Source organism: Equus asinus, chromosome 11 (assembly GCF_041296235.1).
Source record: "Equus asinus isolate D_3611 breed Donkey chromosome 11, EquAss-T2T_v2, whole genome shotgun sequence".
NCBI lineage: Eukaryota > Metazoa > Chordata > Mammalia > Perissodactyla > Equidae > Equus > Equus asinus.
Window position 1 is genome coordinate 81,906,564 of NC_091800.1, and position 19,154 is coordinate 81,925,717.

Below are 19,154 nucleotides of genomic sequence, written 5' to 3' on the forward strand. Positions count from 1 at the left end.
CCTGGATTGTCAGGATGGCCAGTGTAATCACAGGGGTCCTCAAATCGGGAGAAGAAGGCATGAGAGTCAGGGTCCCAGTGACACGATGAAAGAAAGACTCAAGTGGCCACCGCCGGCTTTGAAGATGGAAGATGAAGAAGCTGAGGGATGCGGGCAGGCTCCAGAAGCGGGAGAAGTCAAGGAAGCAGGTTGTCCCCGGCGCCTCCAGAAGGGAGCGCAGCGCGGCCGACGCTGGATTCAGCCGAGGGAGACTCCTTGGGGACTTCCGACCTGTGTGTGTTTAAGCCTCTGCGTTCATGGAAATTTGCTACGGGGCAGGAAGAAACTAATGCAGATTCTGGCCCCGGGAGCGGGATGCTGCTGTAACGAATGTGGAAGCGGCTTTGGAATGGGGCAACGGGCAGAGGCTGGGAGAACTCGAGACACGTGATAGAAGGAGCCCAGACGGCCTTGAACAGACTGCTGGGAGAAACACGGATGTCCACAGCTCTGCGGGTGAGGGCCCGGAAGGAAGCAGGGAGGTGGAAGAGCAAGCCTGTGTCATCTCAGAGCCAAAGTCAGCACGAGGACCACGGGTGGACAAGGACCTTCAGGGCGCTGCTGGCAAGAGCGCAGATGGAAATGAGGAACACCGTGCTGGAAGCTGAGGAGAGGGGGTGTGGTGTCAGGGACAGCCTTCCTGGGACAGATCCGGGGGCTGCACCCTGAGGAAGGAAGGGTAATCAAGGGGGGCATCCAGCCTCCCAGGGCTCTGGGGGGTCTATTTGGGCACAGTGGTCACCTTCTTATCGAACTGCTGACTTTTCTTCAAAACAATCATCAGACATGAGATGATGTCACTTGTCGCCTCTGGCTCTCCGCTGCCTGTGGAGCTTAAAGCCCCGGGACGGTGACTCCGGCTTGCTCGTTCACAGCTGTAGAACAGAGGCCTGAACAAGCGCCCGGCATGCGGAACGCCTCCGGCCGCCCGAAGGACCGGCAGAGGGGAGGCTGGTAAGCTCTGTGGGGCCATCTCGTCTCAGCAACCTCCTTTTGCTTCCGGGACTTACCAAACCACCTATGGGGACCACCCCCCATCCCTCTGCCCCACTAGGCGAGGGCCTGAGCCACAAAGTCACGGTGGAGGGACACGCACGCACCTGGACAGAGAAGTCTGAATCCCGCTCACCTTCCACCTGCCTCCAGGTCCCCATCCCTAACACGCAAACTGTCCTCCCTCCCTTTGAAGGATGCGTGTCAACCGCATACAGTAACCTACTTTTAACCTACCAGGCAGACCTTGTCCCCTCTCTCCAGCTCCACCCACCACTCTGCCCCGCAGGCGTCAAGCCAGGAGCTTTGTTTTTTTTTTTTTTTTAAAAGATGGGCACCTGAGCTAACAACTGTTGCCAATCTTCTTTATTTTTCTGCTTTATCTCCCCAAACCCCACTCCCCCCCAGCACATAGTTGTGTATTTTAGTTGCAGGTCCTTCTGGTTGTGGGATGTGGGACGCCGCCTCAATGTGGCCTGAGGAGCAGTGCCATGTCTGCGCCCAGGATCCAAACCAGTGAAACCCTGGGCCGCTGCAGCGGAGCGCGCGAACTTAGCCACTCGGCCACGGGGCCGGCCCCAAGCTTTGGTTTTTGAAAGGACACGCCAGCAGCAAAACAGAAACTCTGCCCCTTCACTGTCGCTGTCACTATTAAACATCCTAACAGCCTCCACAGCACACGCCCACCCCACCCACCTCGTGTGACCAGAGACGACCCGTCCTCTAGCCCGTCCTCATCCTCCCGCCCGTTAGGAAAATTAACGTGCATACAACTTAGAAAACAACGCCTGTGGAATGGAAAGAAAGTTTAAGAGCAAGACGAAAGGAGGACAAAAGTAAGACGCCCTAAAAGTTCAAGTGTTGAATTTCCAGCAAGGATTACGGAAAAGGTGTCTATTCATACCTGTCTTTTCCCTCCAGTCACCCACAGCCCACCATCCCCAGGGAGCCAGGCACAGAGGTGGCCTGCGGCACTGTTGACTCAGCCTCGGTCCCCCTGAGTGTGTGTACACAGGAGGTGAGCACGTGGGGACAGGGCCTGGAGAGAGCCTGAGGGCACGCACACTCGCGGCACCTGGAGCCGGGCAGGGTATCTAGCACAGGGTATCTAGCACATCTCGTCGGCTGCACTACAAAAATCATCTGGCCATCAAGACTCTGGCTGCTTCGCATCTTTGTCACTGCAGAAAAAAGTGGCCAGTCAAAGTTACACTGCCACATCATACCCTCCCTGCTGGGGATGCCAGCTCTCAACCAAAGCTCGGCTCTTGTTCCAGAAACACACACTGCATGGTAAACAGCAGCTTCTGATGGCCGCCACTTCCGGGCTCTGTGTTTGGGTCCCCCATCGCCCATCCCACCTTCTTGTCTTGTGAACCAAGGACAGCAGTGAAGTCCAGTCAGACAACCAAAGGTGCCAAAGGCCAGCCTTGTACCAAACGGGCGGACAAGTCGTGTTCACTTGATCTGACTTCCAGAGCGTGCACTGCATCGCTAGCTAGTGCTTGGTGCTGGGGAGTCAGCTCAAGGAAAGGGTCCTAGAGGAGCCGCCCTGTGCACCTGGAGCTGGGAAAAGAGCAGAGAAGGCACGTTTGTACCTAGGAGACGCTGTTTTCACAGCCTGACTGCAAGTGAGTTAGACAAGCCGTGAACCTCCACAGTGAAAAAGTCAGCAGTGAAGAAAGCAGGAGGAACGAGGGTGGGTGACCTCCTTCACTTCGTTCTACGTAGGGAATTCGTTATTATCTCGCTTCTTTGGCAGTCTGGCGTGCCCAGATTGGCAACTTAAAAATTCTGGACAGGACCTTTGGGGATGTGTATCACTTTTTAAAGCACTGACATAAAAAAAGTCAGACAGTGTTTCAGCCTTCTAAAAAGTCATGCTCACGGAAAACCTGCCATACCGTTTACAGTTTCTTTATTCACTCAGTGTCTCATTCGTGTTCATGGGGAAAGAAACCTTTTCTACTGTAACACTGTAAACACCAGTGTAATTTCGAAACTGAAAGCTTGAATCAAGATGCCCTGGGGGCTGTACTTTTGAAAATTTACAAATACTACACACATTAAAGTAATTCCTTACTTATCTTAAAAATGCTTCTACAGAAAATCACTTCTAACCCCCATAACACATCAGCGGAGATCAAGCCGACCATCAAGAAGCCGGAAAATGCAGATACGCTCAGGACTGACAGGGGGCAGCCTTGAGTTGTTTCCTACTTTGCCGAGTAGGCCCTGCAGTGCCTCAGTTTCCTCTTTTGTGAAGAAGGGGTGATTACACAGCTTTGCTCTCCCCTGGAGGAGACCCTGTCCCTGAGGCGACTTAAATGCCTCTGGTTACATCAGTGGGCGCAGCGCAGGGCCGTGGGCTCTGGAGCCAAGCACCGTCATAGGGACACAGGACACCAGGAGCTTCTCCTTGGAGCCAGTGGTGCTTTCCAAGAGTCACCCGGAGTGTCACTAAGAAGCACTGAGTGGCTGATCAGCGACGGAGAACAAGTGGGAACAGAGGGTGGCCAGGGGTGGTCGCACACTATGGCCTCAGCCTGATGTCCTACCCGGGGTCGCCAGCCATATGAGGGCCCTGTGCGCCGCTGGACACCGGCCCTGGGGGACCCCCTACTCTGAGGGAACCGTGCCGTGGGGGACCCTGACTTGGAGACTCTGCCCTGGGGGGGGGCCTTACCCGGGGTGAGGGGCCCTATCCTGGGAGACCCTGCCCTGGGACGCTTCTCTCAGGCTGGAAGCCCTCGCTTCCCTCACCCACCCCCGTCCCTGCGGAGCCCCAGGACAGCGTGGGCCCCGGAGATGCTGGCCCTCACCTGCGGTGTCCCAGATGGAGATGTTGTAGGAGCGCCACTGCTTCAGGTAGAAGGCGCCGCCCACCGTGCTGACCGTGTCGGGGAAGCGCCGCTCCATGTACCTCTGAAGCAGCGACGTCTTGCCCACGTTCATGTCCCCCAAAAGCACAATCTTCCCGTCGGGCTTCCTCATCTTCCCGCTGGATGCCCCCCTCCTGCTCCCCGCGCCTGTCCGGTCTGTGTGTCCCCGGCGCAATCGGAGCAACCTGCCGCAGCCCCCGAGACCGTTGGGACCCGGCACTCGCGGAGACCCGGCACTCGCGGAGACCCAGACTCGCAGGGACCCGAACTTGCGGAGACCCGCCGGGACTCTCCCGTCCGGACGCCCCGGCGCGTGGAAGAGGAAGCGCGCGTCCCCGCCGGGGCAGGAGCGGGGCACCCAGCCCGGCGCCCACCTCGGGTGTCCTGCCCGCGGCGGTCCGCGCCGGGCCCAAGGCGCCCCCGGCCCCGCCCCGGCCCTCCTCCGGCCCGCCCCCCGCCCCCCGGCCCTCCCCCCGCCCCCCGGCCCTCCGGAACGCCTGCCCCGCCCCGGCCCGCCCCGCTCCCCCGCGGGCTCGGCGCTGGCGCCAGAGCCGGAGCTCCTCTCCCGGAGCGGCCGGGAGGATGCGGGCTCGGGCGGAGCGCCGCGCCCGGGACAGCTGGAGGCGAGAAGGAAAGTTGCGGGCGGCGGTTCCGCCTGCCCACGCCCCCTGCCACCCCCGGGGCCTGGTATGGGCGGCCCAGACCGCAGGCTCGCAGCCCGGAGCGCTGCCCGGGCCCGGGGGCCCTGGTGACCCCAGAGCCGCGGGCACCTGCCCAGTCCCGTCCACAGCGCCTTGCCAGCTGTGTCCCTGTCCTCATCTGCGTGGGAGCAAATGTGGCCAGTAGTCAAGGTCGTTATACAACGTTCGCCTTAAACGAGCCTCTGTGAAAAGCCTCCCGGGACGCTGTTGGTGCTTAGAAAGCGGGGGAGCAGAGCAGGCGGCGGCGGGGCGCTGACCGCGCCGTCCCGGGATACTGTTCAGTTTTGCAAGAAACCGCTTATGCTATTTTGTATCTGAACGGCGGACAGTCGTCGCCGTTTCAACTTGGGAGCGAAAATTTGGCTTTGGCAGTTGCGACGACTGCTATCTTTCCTCCTTCCTTTCTTCGTAGAGTAAACCTTGAAATGCCTCCAAACTATTCAGCGTGTATTTATTTTGGAGGAATGCTGATGTAGAACCCCGCGGGCGCTGTTTGCCGAGACCACTGTGTGTCCTCTGGGCTCCCTGTCTAAGGAGAAGGGGACGGCCGCTCACGGAAGGGCCCTGGAGGCTCCGGGGGTGAAGCAGCGAAGGCATCTCAGGCTGCAGAGCTCCTGGGGCCCAGCGACCTGGGGCCTCGCGGAACGAACACTCGGGCTGGGAGGCTCCCTGGCAGACGAATGCTGTTCCCTCTGTGCTCTGGGCGCCCTCTCCGGAACAGAACTTCAGGCATCCTGTGTTGACTGCCTGTTGCATGCACCTTAGGGCACAGGCCCGGGGCATCGGACTGAGATTTGGTTCCTGCCTCAGAGGGTGGTGATGAATAGGTTTTGATAAACAAACTAAGCCTTGCTGCAAGGTTGCCAGTAGGTCTAAATTGTCCCCTTTGTGCAGGTGGAGCAGCCAGCAGAAAGTGCCTGTGGTGGGAGAGACTCTGGGCCGGGGGGAAGGAGAGCCCCCCTCCCCAGGTGAAGCCGGGACTGTGACCTAGACAGGGAGCGTGTGAAGGTTCAGGCCTGACTGTTTCTTCAGCTACAAATCACCCACTGGATCCTGCGAGCTCCTGGGTGGTTGGGGGAGAGCGAGACAGTGTGGGTGACCGCGCAGGCAGTTGCAAAGCTACTGTGGGGAAGCAGGAGGATTCCCCCCCACCTTTTCCTTAAGCTTCTTATGGCTGGTCAAATAATTAAAGAGGCAGGTCAGCGGAGAAAATCAAACTTTAATAGCATGCATACACGGGAGAAACTCAGGGGACACTGAGTAACTCAGCCAGCTGGCCGAGGCTGCCTATTTAAGCATCTTCAGCTGCAGACAAAGTTTGGGGCTTCAAAGGGGAGGAAGGCAACCCTTATGGCAATGGAAAAGCAAATGTTTGGTAAATAGAACTTTGATGAGAGTGGGCTTAGCAAGGATCCCCCCAGTCTGCTGGAGCCCAGAGTTATCTATGGTGACGGCCTGTTCCCAAAATTTATTTTAAATTTCTTTTAGGCAGTTGCTGGGGAAGGTCGAATGTTTTTGCTGCGTCTCAGCCTTTATTGTCTTCAGCTTGAAATAATCCACGTACCACTGTGGCGCATCTTGGGGCGGCCTGCCCTGAACCCCATCACTACACCAATGCCCAGGATTTTCTGGGCCCCCAAAGCAAATGCCAGTGGTCTGGAATAACTTGTCTGAAGCTAATTTTCCTTTGCAGAGGGTCCTATGCTCATCACATGTTTAAGAAGAACCCAGTAGGAGGTCACCTTTCCCTCCTTTCTTTAAAAAAAGGTCTTCCTAGGGCCAACCCTGGTGTCCTAGTGGTTAAGTTCAGCATGCTCTGCTTTGGTGGCCGGGGTTCAGTTCCCAGGTGTGGACCTGCACCACTCTGTTAGTGGCCATGCTGTGCTGATGGCCCACATACTGAAAAATAGAGGAAGATTGGCCTGGATGTTAGCTCAGGGTGAATCTTCCTCAGCAAAAAAAAAAAAAAAAAAAAAAGGTCTTCCTACCTGGAGGGAGAAAAAGAATCTTATGTTTAATCCTGCTGCTTCCTCCAGCTCCCTCTTCTTCCTCACCTTCCTTTCAGGGCCAACCTCTCTGGGCATCACTTGCCTTTTCCTGCAGCCCCTGCCATCTGGCTTCCATGCCCGCCTCCCTGGAGAAGCATCTACTCAAGGTCACTAATGACTTGCTTGTTTCTAAATCCAGGGGCCTCTTTCTAGTCCTTTCTACAGACACACTCTTCTCTACTGACTTGGACGCCGTTGGTCCACCCTGCCCGCGTTCCCTGGTTCTCGGTGGTTCTCTGTTATTCCCACTCACATGTTCCCTGTTCTCAAGCACCTTCAGTCCCCCTCCTCTGACTGCAGCTTTGTTCCTTGTTTTGGAACATTTTTGAAGTACAGAGAATAATATAACAGACAGTACCTGCGGTCCCGCTTCCCAGAACTCACAAAGGTTACCATTGTATGATTTCCAGTCTAGATGATGTTTAGGGAAATAGGACACTAAAAATAAACTCAGTGTCCCTTTTCTTCCTTTCGCCTGCCTGGTCCCCCTGCTCCCCCAAAGGTAACCCCGTTCCTGAGTTTGGCGTGTGCCTTTCAGTTTCATTTTAAAGGCGATTTTCCTCTCATGCATGTCACTGTATTCGATGCCATAACAAAGTACACAGACTGCGTGGCTTCAACAGCAGACATCTATTCTCTCACAGTTCCGAGGCCGGAAGTCTGAGATCAAGATGTCAGCAGGACCATGGTCTCCCGGAAGCCTCGGGGGAGCATCCTGGCTGGCCTCTCCCAGCTTCTGGTGGCCCCAGGAGGCTGCACTCTCTCCCTCTGAACTCACATGACCAGCTTCTCTCAGTGCGCCCTTCTCCGTGTCCAAATTTGTCTTTTCTTGTAAGGAGACTGGACCTCCTGGATGAAGGGCCTGCCCTACTCCAGATGACCTCATCTTACTAACTGCATCTGCAGTAAGCCAGTGTCCAAATAAAGGCACATTCTGAGATTCTGGGGTTAGGATATCAACATATCTTTTCTTTAGGGAGGGGAGCCACAGTTCAACACATAAGAGTAGCTGTCAGTTGGGGCCAGCCGGGTGGCACATCGGTTAAGCGTACACATTCCACTTCGGTGGCCCAGGGTTCACTGGTTCAGATCCAAGGTGCAGACGTGGCACCATTTGGCAAGCCATGCTGTGATAGGCGTCCCACATATAAAGTAGAGGAAGATGGGCATGGATGTTAGCTCAGGGCCAGTCTTCCTCAGCAAAAAGAGGAGGATTGGCAGCAGATGTTAGCTCAGGGTCAATCTTCCTCAAAAAAAAAAAAAAAACAGTAGCTATCAGCAGTTTATAAACAATATATTAGACCGTGTCAGTCACCTGTTGTGCATAAGAAACCACCATGGGGGGTGGGGAGATGAGGAGAGCTTAGAAAAGGGGACAAGCCTTCAGTTATAATGAGTAAGTTCTGGGGATCTAATGACATTTGCCCAGAGACTATTTTTCTTTTTTTCTTTTTGAGGAAGACTAGCCCTGAGCTAACTACTGCCAGTCCTCCTCTTTTTTTTTTTTTTTAAAGATTTTATATGTAAAAGAATGAAAATTGACCATTCTTTTTCACCATTCACCAAAATAAACTCAAAATGGAGCAAAGACCTAAAGGTGAGACCTGGAACCATAAGGCTTCTGGAAGAAAACGTAGGCAGTACACTCTTTGACATCAGTATTAAAAGGACCTTTTAGGACACCATGTCTTCTCAGACAAGGGAAACAATAGAAAGAATAAACAAATGGGACTTCATCAGACTAAAGAGCTTCTTCAAGGCTAATGAAAACAGGATTGAAACAAAAAAACAACCCACTAACTGGGAAAAAATATTTGCAAGTCATATATCTGACAAAGGCTTAATATCCATAATATATAAGGAACTCTCACAACTCAACAACAAAACATCAAACAACCCCATCAAAAAATGGGCTGGAGACATGAACAGACATTTCTCCAAAGAAGATATACGGATGGCTAATAGGCACAGGAAAAGATGCTCATCATCGCTGATCATCAGGGAAATGCAAATCAAAACTACACTGAGATGTCACCTTACACCCATTAGAATGACAAAAATATCTAAATCTAATAGTAACAAATGTTGGAGAGGTTGTGGAGAAAAAGGAACCCTCATACACTGCTGGTGGGAATGCAAACTGGTGCAGCCACTATGGAAAACAGTATGGAGATTCCTCAAAAATTTAAAAATAGAACTACCATACGATCCAGCCATTCCACTACTGGGTATCTATCCAAAGAGCTTGAAGTCAGCAATCCCAAAAGTCCTATGCACCCCAATGTTCACTGCAGCATTATTTACAATAGCCAAGACGTGGAAGCAACCTAAGTGCCCATCAACAGATGATTGGATAAAGAAGATGTGGTATACATATACAATGGAATACTACTCAGCTGCAAAACAGAACAAAATCATCCCATTTGCAACAACATGGATGGACCTTGAGGGAATTATGTTAAGTGAAATAAGCCAGTTAGAGAAGGATAATCTCTGTATGACTCCACTCATACAAGGAATTTAAAAATGTGGACAAAGAGAACAGATTAGTGGCTACCAGGGGAAAGGTGGGGTGGGGGGTGGGCACAAAGGGTGAAATGGTGCACCTATAACATGAATGACAAACATTAATGTACAACTGAAATCACACAAGATTGTAACCTATCATTAACTCAATAAAAAAAAAGAAAAAAAAAAGAAAGACGAGCACGGAAAAAAAAAAAGATTTTATTTTTTCCCTTTTTCTCCCCAAAGCCCCCCGGTACATAGTTGTATATTCTTCATTGTGGGTCCTCCTAGTTGTGACATGTGGGACGCTGCCTCAGCATGGTTTGATGAGCAGCGCCATGTCCGCACCCAGGATTCGAACCAACAAAACACTGGACTGCCTGCAGCAGAGCATGCGAACTTAACCACACAGCCACGGTGCCAGCCCCACCAGGCCTCCTCTTTTTGCTGAGGAAACCTGGCCCTGAGCTAACATCCGTGCCCATCTTCCTCTACTTTATATGTGGGATGCCTACCACAGCATGGCGTTTGCCAATCAGTGCCATGTCCGCACCCAGGATCTGGGCCGGCGACCCCTGGGACGCTGAGAAGCTGAACATGCGAACCGCTGTGCCACCGGGCCAGCCCCCTCAGAGACTAGATTTTAAGCATCCTTACCAAAAAAAAAAAAAAAAAAAAATTACAGCTATGCGAGTTGATGACGTGTTGATCAACTTGATTTGTCATCATTTCACAGTGCATACATATATCAAATCATCACGTTCTATACTTTTAAACATATATAATTTTATTCGTCACTTATCCCTCAATTTTAAAAAATGGAGTGGCTTAAAGCAACCACCATTCAGTTATGTCTGAGGTTCTCTAACTGGGCTGAGCCGTGGTTCTACAGGGCTTGCCCGGGTCTCCCATGGAGCTTGGGCTGGAGGCCTCGAAGACAGGAGGCTCTGGGAGCCGGAACAGCCAAAACGGCGTCTTCCTGCAGGTGTTTGGTGGTCAAGGCTCCTCCCTGTGGTCATCTTTCCTCTGCGCAGCTCCCCATGCTCCGGAGCCTCCAATGCAGAGGCCTCTCTCCCCGGGGCATGGCACTGTCGGCTCGGAGGAGCAGGGCTCCCAAGAGCAGTATCAAGGGATGGAGTGGAGGGGATGAAGTTTCTCAGGACCTGGCCTGGGAGGTCACGCAGCATCACTTCTGCGCCTGTGTCAAGGGGCTGCAGGGCCGGCCGACTTTGGAGAGGGGAATTACACCCCAACTCTGGATGGGGGCAGTGACAAAGAAGTGCAGCCATCTTCCGTCCACCACAAGGAGGCTAAAAGTGGTGAAGTTTTAATTTGCACAGGTAAGGCTTTGACCCATCCATAATTTATTCTGGATATGGTATGAGGTAGTGACCTAACTTAATTTTTTCATATGGAAAGCAAATTTCAGGGGCCAGCCCAGTGGTGTAGTGGTTAAGTTTACATGCTCCGCTTCAGTAGCCTGGGGTTCACAGGTTTGGATTCCAGGGGTGGAGCTCCACATCACTCATCAAGCCATGCTGTGGCGGTGGCCCACATGCAAAGTAGAGGAAGATTGGCATGAGTGTTAGCTCAGGGCCCATCTTCCTCAAGCAAAAAGAGGAAGATTGACAACAGATGTTAGCTCAGGGCCAATCTTCCTCCCTCATCTCCCCAAAAAAGAAACTAAATGTTCCTAATACCATTTATGAGCCTGCCTCTACCATGTACTAAAATCCTACCTACTCACAGGTCCATTTCTGGACCCTCTATCTGTCCCACCGATTTCTTTGTCTAACCCTGAACAACCCCACAGTGGCTTAATTACAGCTACATAATGTCTTGAAACAGGTGAGGGAGGTCACCCATTGTTCTTCTTCTTTCATTGGCTGTTCCTAGATTTTACTTTTCCATATGAATTTTAGGATCAATTTACCTAATTCCACAAAATACATTATTGGAATGTATAGTTAACAACATTTTTTTTAAAGATTTTTTTTTCCTTTTTCTCCCCAAAGCCCCCTGGTACATAGTTGTATATTCTTCGTTGTGGGTCCTTCTAGTTGTGGCATGTGGGACGCTGCCTCAGTGTGGTCTGATGAGCAGTGCCATGTCTGCGCCCAGGATTCGAACCAACGAAACACTGGGCCACCTGCAGCAGAGCTCGTGAACCTAACCACTTGGCCACAGGGCCAGCCCCTGGAATGTATAGTTAAATTTGGGGAGAATTGACATCTGTATATTGAAATTTCCCACTCGTGAACATGCCATACCTCTCTGTTTTTTGCGGGTGTCCAAGGCTCACCTAGCACTTGTACATCTCTCTCTACCCTTTTTCCCTGGAGGAGATGTCTCTCTTCCCAGAGTATGCTTTATGACTCTCTAAACTTGGTCTCCTGCCTGTCTCTGTCATTTAAGCTCCTTGCCCATCTCTCCATCCACCTGCTACACCCTCTCCATGGATGCCTCAGTATGGCAGCCCGCTGTGTCACTCATCTGCCTTTCTCTGGATGCAAAGTCATTCATTCCCCCTCCTCCTTTAGAGCCATGTCCTAAATCACCAAGCCCAGTTGATTTTCCCTTCTAAATAAATGCTGCTTCCACCTTCTCTCCCTTTTCCCATAACCACCAGCTTATGAGGAACCTCCTCTCCCAGCCCTCTCTCTCTAGGGTCCTATCCTGCTTTATTTTCTCACCACTATCTAAAATCGTATTGCTTATTCACATGTCTAACTGTGCGATCTCCATCTCTGGAATGTAAGCTCCACGAAGAAGGGACTTTTTCTGATTTGCTCATCACTGTGCTTGTTGAAGTGTATCGAGCACGTAATTGGTGCTCAAGAAAGCTCTGAGTCAGGACAGAATTGGTGATGAATTCACCATCCTGGTGAGACCAGAAGTGATATCCTGCAAACACATCACGACCAGCTGTGCTTCTCCCTCCCCCTGGCATGCACTGGGTTTGCCTGGCCTGCAAGGCCCCCCAATCCCTCATCTGTGTGGGTGGGCCTGGGAGCTCCCGTGGACAGCCCGGGCACCCCTCCCCGAGGTCCTCCCCATGGTGAGCCCTTTCGGGTTCCTTCCTCTGCACTCCCACCACCCTCTGGAGCCTCTTCCGTGCAGTTGAGACCCTGAAGATCACTAACCGCTCACTTTGTTCACCATTATTTCATCCTTATCGCCTCTGGCTGCTTAAAAATGCCCTAGGGACAGGGAGCATGTTTGAAACTAATTCTGTATCCCACCCAGCTCACTACACCTTTCTTGCACACTCGATCGTCCAGTAAATAGGGGAAAGTAAGCCCTGAGGGGGGATCTTTATATTTTGTTTCTCTGGTGCCCCCCAAGCGCCCAGAACTGCAACATATTCTGCAGTCAGTCTGTGCAGATTTGAATAAGTTTGTTGATTACCTGAATGTTGTCTCCATTTGAAAAACTGCTGCTTTCAGAGCAGGGTCTGAGAGGGAGCGGCCACGCCAGCCCCTCGCCCAGGGCCCGGCATGGAGAATTCACGCAGCAAGTTTGTGAAAAAAAATTAAAATTGTCCAGCACTTAGAAAAACTAAATTTAACCAGCAGAACGTCTCCATATCAAATTTCAACCACTCCTAAAAAAGGCTTAAAGACTGTCAATCGCCTCGTTCACATTCAGGAAGCAGCGCTGAGGACCGGCTGGGTGTCAGGTTAAGAGTCTCTCATAACCAGCCACTCTCGTGCCCAGCGCGATGCTTATTCTGCCTGGGTTGAAACCACTGGCCTAACAGGGTAATCCTTTTTCCAACTGCTCAGATGAAATGTGCCCAAAGCCAAGAAAATTATGCAGTTCCTTTTTAAAGAGATGCAAACTGAGCACTTCTGGGAATGTCTGCAGTTACTATAAAAGAAATAAGAAAATGTGTTGCTTCTGTTGGATTTTCTGAGGCGGCCTGGGAGCGTTTCTAGATACTTTGTTGTAGAATAATTCTACCTTTTAAACTACTTTCCTCCTTTCTTAGAAAAAAGAAACAAACAAACAAAACCCCTGCCCGACTGTCATGCATTCATTCAGCGGATAGGAGTTGAAGCACTCAGCACCAGCCCTGAGCCAGGGGTCGAGCAGTGAGAAAGACAGCCAGCCACATAAACAAGCAAATATATGGTGTCCTAGAACGGGATTAAATGCTAGATGGAGAAAAACAGAGCAGGGGAGGGAGAGAGAGAATGAGGCCTGAGGGGGATGCAAGGGGTCCAGTTTTAAACAGGATGTCTGCACAGATGGAGTTTCAGTGAGCGTTGAATTGAGGTTAGGAGTTAAAATGCAATCATCTAGAGGAAGAAGGGCTCAGGTAGAGGGAGCAGTGAGTGCAAAGGCCCTGAGGTGGAAACCTACCTGCCAGACCACAGGGAGGTCAGAGTGGCTGGAGCACAGAGCAGGAGAGAGAGGTAAACTGACCATCAGGTCCATGAGAAAGGGGGTGGGGGGGCAGACAAAGTCATTAGGGCCTATGGGTCATCATAAGGGCTGTGGCTTATACTCTGAGTGAGATGGAAGGGTGCCGGAGGATTCTGAGCAGAGGAGAAACATGATCTGTCCTAAACGAGGTCATCTGCCTGCTGTGTTGAGGTGGCCATGGCAGATACAGGGACATCTGGGAGAGACAGTGGTGGCTGGGATCAGCCTGATCACAGATGCGTGTTCAGAGACATGGATTTGGCATGGATTGGATGTGGAATAAAGAGAGTAGGGGAAAGAAGAGAGAAAAGGAGGAGGGGGAGGGAAGAAAGAGAGAAGAGCCAAGGAGGAGCATCTGGAAAGATGGGGCACCACATACATCTTCAGTGACCCCCGAGTGACAGCAGTCCCCTCTAGAGCAGGGCTTCCCAGCCTCAGCACGACTACATTTTGGACCAGATAACTCTTGCTCTGGTGGGTGTCCATTGGATGTTTAGCAATGCCCCTGGCCTCTACCCACTAGCTAGGAGGATGCACTCCCTACACATTGTGACATCCAACAAATGTCTCCAGACTTTGCCAAATGTCCCCTGAGGGCCAAAACTGCCCTTGGTTGAGAACCACTGCTCTAGAATAACACCAATGCACTTGAAAATTTATCATCAAATTTCTTAGATGTGAACATCATCACTCACTAGTTATTTTGAAACATATCTTACGAGATATTTATAAATACTGTGGAAATCTCCAATTTGTCCCACATAAAAATAGTAACCACTATTTAGAGTCACCTACAATATATTAGGTTCATTACACATATGACCTTTTGTGCCCCTAGCATTCCTTACAGTAGATTCCTGAGAAGAGAAACCACAGCTGAGTGTGAGTAACTTTCTCAGGACCACACAGCAGCTTGTGGCAGAGTGTGCATCTAATCTTAAAGTCTGGCCCTGAGCTGTGCCATCTGGGCAATGACCCCAACATTTACATCCATAAAATGTTGATTTCCTTCTCTTTAGTTCATATCCACAGGACCCACACCTGCTTAAGAACAAAAATGATTCCTGTATAAGGTATTGTGCTCTAAATGATCCACCAGCAGCTGAAGATGCTACTCCTTATGAGGATGGAGAGTGGGTTGAGCTGTTGTATCCTAAGATATACTGAGACATTGTTGCACACATCCAGTCATTTCTTTAAACTAATCTCCCACTAGTGGAATTGCTGAGTCAAGGATATATACATTGTATCAGTAGGACTACAACCTGGTTGAGATCAACAGAAAGCCCCAAATAACTGGAGTTTAACTGAGACACACATTTATTTATTTCCCTCATGGAAAAGTTCTGAAGTAGACCATCTGGGGCTGACCTGCAGTCTGTTCTACAAAATCATCAGGACTCCTTCCAGTTCACAGCTCTGCCGGCCTAGAGGGGACTTTCACCCTCCTGTCCTGGATGGAGCTCCAGCCATCGCACCCGTGTTCCAAGCAGCAGGAGTGAGGAAGCACCAAATGGCAGCCACATGACATTTTTACTTACATTTTATTGGCCAGAAGTTACTCTTACGGCCATACCTTGCTGGGAAGGCTGGGAAATGTAGTCCCTATCCTGAGTCATCATACACCCAAACACCAATTCTCCAATTGTGAAAAGGAGAGGAGCAGGGATACTGGGAGGAGTGGCGGACAACTAGCAATTTCTGCCACCTGCATTTGACAAATTTAATTGCTATTGTTCAAAATGCCTTAATGCCAAAAAAACATTGTATCTATTTAATTTTATACTTCCACAAATGCAGAATTACAATACTCCCTTCTCCTGGGTGGCAAATGAGCCTTGAATTATGCGCCAAGTCTAATCGGTCACCTCACTGGGGTTCAGTGAACAGATGCATTGATGGTAGTGACACCTGCAGCGGGCTCTGTGGAGAACAATAGCAATGTCTGTGCTGGATATTTACCCTCCCAGCCCAACACCCTCCCAACACTGAGTGATAAAGTTTAATCTTTACCAGGATGGTGGGTGGAGTTAAATCTCCTTTTGATTTGCATTTCTCTGATTAACAGTAAGGTCAAAATCTTTTTTAAAAACATCTACTGGTCATTAGTGGTTTTCTTTGTTGATTGCCTCTTCATGACTGTGCACATTTTTAAATCAGGGTGCTGCTACTATAGGTTCAACATCATTCAAAATAAAAGATTGGTGGGGGGGGGGGGGCCAACCCGGTGGCGCAGTGTTTAAGTTCGCACGTTCTGCTTCTTGGCGGCCCAGAGTTCGCAGGTTCAGATCCTGGGTGCAGACATGGCACCACTTGGCAAGCCACGCTGTGGTAGGCATCCCACATATAAAGTAGAGGAAGATGGGCATGGATGTTAGCTCAGGGACAGGCTTCCTCAGCAAAAAGAGGATTGGCAGCAGTTAGCTCTGGGATAATCTTCCTCAAAAAAGAAAAAAAAGATTGGGGGTCATGTGTATATTGTGTGTAAATATATTTCAAATGTATATAAATACAAAAGATGTGTAAATTATAAGCATATGCAAATAAATTTCAGTGATACATAACATCTATAAAAGCTTATATATACATTTGCTTATATAAATATGTCAACTTTGTTTATAATGATTTTTTTAACATGTAAGCATTTTTTATTTTATGTGTAGCTAAGTCTACCAACTTTTCCTGTGACCAGAGATTTTCACATATTAGGGTATATGTGGTAGCTGTTCAAGTTCAAAACTGATTTAAGCTTGAACTAAAAAGCCTGACTTATGGCCTAACATATATTGTGCATCTGTTTAACCATTAAAGTAAAGGATGCACCCTCTTAAGACGAGATTGTAGACTTCCCCTCCTGCACCCTGTTGGTAACACCTGGACCAGTTTCTTTCCTGACACCACAGTCCTGTTGACCTGCTAATTTGTGTCGACGAAAATAATCCCTAACCGATCTATAAATGAAAATTTGGGTGAGTTTATTCTGAGCTAAAATCTGAGGACCATGGCCCGGGACCTTTCTTCCCGAAGGAAGAAAGGGCACCAAAGAAGTGGGGTGCAAAGAGTAGTTATATACCCCCAGAGAGGATGTTTCACATAGGATTGAAATGTCCTTTTACAATAGTTGCGAGACTGCTCTGTCGGCACAGCAATTGATGGAAACAGCAGGTAGGTCTGCTCTCTCAGCGGACACAGCAGGGTGGCAAGTCTGTTGTCTCAAGCTGGGTGGTCACAGGCGAGCTGGGTGGTCACAGGTGAGCTAGGTGGTCACAGGTGAGTGCAGCAATCAGTTCCTAGCCTGAGGAAAGATGCTTAACCTTAAGGAAATGCCAATGTGGGGGGAAGTTGCACCTTTATCTTAAGGGCATTTGTTCTTGCCATAGGAAATGTTTAAAGCAGAAGCAGATATGCAATGTGTGCTCAACGGCCACGGTCAGGCCCTTTTGGAAAAAACAAAGTCAGGCCGAATTAGGTTTACACCAAATGGCTTCCTCATATACTCCGATATATCCTATTGCTCGCCATTTCTATTTGTCATTTGCAATTGAAGACCTCTTTCAAATTTTGATGAAAATGTATCGTGGGTGTGTTTAATGCATGTTCTTTGTTCTAAGAAGATAGAAGACTGTACTGAAAACCATGCTTCGCCGGAACACCTTGTAAGGCCTCTCCGGATCATAATCCTCACTCTGGCTCATAATAAACTCACCCCAATTTTGATTTATATGTTGGTTATGGATTATTTGCATTGACATTTCTTGGCGTAGTTGTGGCAGGATTTCAGAGAAACCCGCCGGAGACCACCTGGAATCTACACTGACCCGGTTTGGGGTAGCAATAGGGGCCCACTGAGCCCTCCTGGATCACGGCAGTTTTCAAGTGACCCCGGCAAGTTCTCCTGAAACTCGGACCTCCTTATTTTAAGTCGATGGTCCTGAGTTTATATGAGCTGCTTCAAACCATAAGACTGGGTGTCTTAAGGGGGTACAGGTACACACCCTGGGTAAGAGGAACCTGGAGGGGGCAATTCCCAGGAAAGAGAAACCCGGGGGACTTCCTAGGCCAGGGGAGCCTACAGGGAATTTTGGAGTGAGTGCATCAGGCTGACCTGTTTAATTTGGCTTTAAATTGGAAAGAACTGTGTTTGTAAACATACTGCTTGATAGAAAAATGAAAGACTGAATGTGTTCAGCTCCAAAGAGAAGAAAAGCTTCTCCTGGCTGAAAGGCGTTCTCAGGTGACTGAGAACCTTAGCGAGAGTGTTGGAGGGTCAAATTGTCATGACATGCAGCGGTCCCGTAGGGAACTCCACTCTCATTCATGGTAATTAATTCAAGGCTCATCCGGGAAGCTCACAGGAGGGTTGGTTACCCGAGCTCCCAGCTCACATGGTCATTTTAGGCTACTGGCAGGAGAAACTGAGGCACGTAAGAGAGTGTTTATGACCTTCCTCTAGGGAGTAACACTCACAAGCAGCACATTTCTGAGCCATCGCACTGTCCCTAGGGATTGTTCGGACTTTATAGCAAAACAAAACTAAAAGAAAATGTGGAAAGTCAAGCTTCTAAAAGCCGACCAGCTCCCAAATGGGCAGCCTCCTCTCTGACTTCCAAGTGGTTAAGGAAATAAGGATAGCTGTAAATGGCTGGCATGATAACTGGAGATAATTTGAAATGTCGAAGAAAATAATCCATAACCAATCTATAAATGAAAATTTGGGTGAGTTTGTTCTGAGCTGAAATCTGAGGACCATGGCCCAGGGCCTTTCTTCCCAAAGGAAGAAAGGGCACCAAAGAAGTGAAGTATACAGAGTGGTTATATACCCCCATACAGGACATTTCATATATGATTGAAATGTCCCTCCCACAATAGTCACAAGATTGCCCTGTCGGCACAGCGCTTGATGGACACAGCAGGTAGTGGGTCTGCTCTCTCAGAGGGCATAGCAGGAGGCAAGTCTATCGTCTCGAGCTGGGCGGTCACAGGTGAGCACAGCAATCAGTTTCTAGCCTAAGGAAAGATGCTTAATCCTTTAGGAGACGCCAACATTGGGAGGGGGAGGGAAGTTGCACCTTTATCTCAAGGGCCTTTGTTCTTGCCATAGGGAATATCTAAAGCAGATATACAATGCATGCTCAACAGTCATGGTCAGGTCCTTTTGGAAAGACAAGGTCAGGCCGAATTAGGTTTATACCAAATGGCTTCCTCATATTCTCCAATATATCATATTGCTTGCCATTTTTATTTGTCAGAAATTACAGTGGCCACTGTGGGGTTCCTTTTTAAGAGCCAGGTAACTGAGAAATTTTTAAAGAGTTGAGCTCACCAACTTCCAGCACAATTGTTCAAACTAAAGGTTCTGGAAGCTATAAATATTTACAAAGAGCAGCAAAAAGTCATCTTACCAAGCTTGTTTCACGTCCTGAGGGCTTGGCTTAATAATCCTCAGGTTAGAGGTGCAGAAATATGTCAGACAAATGTGCTGCACCCCATTTTGCAGTCAGAGGTAGTCAGAGAGAAATGTGGGCTGCACTCGGTTCGTGACCAAGGGTCCCACC

General features: G+C 49.8%; 1 protein-coding gene across 2 annotated transcripts in view; it reads right to left on the bottom strand.

Annotated features, from left to right (window-relative positions):
* The window catches only part of RAB20 (RAB20, member RAS oncogene family), an 87,322-nt gene that overhangs the window by 30,817 nt on the left and 37,351 nt on the right, over nt 1-19,154 (bottom strand). The window contains exon 1 of one of the 2 annotated variants that reach the window (XM_014852147.3): nt 3,855-4,353. The exons of the other annotated variant lie outside the window; for it this stretch is intronic. Coding sequence (XP_014707633.1) covers nt 3,855-4,026 — 172 coding nt within the window. The 5' untranslated portion in view covers nt 4,027-4,353. Of the gene's footprint in view, nt 1-3,854; nt 4,354-19,154 lie in introns of those variants that run through there. 2 annotated transcript variants of the gene reach the window in all.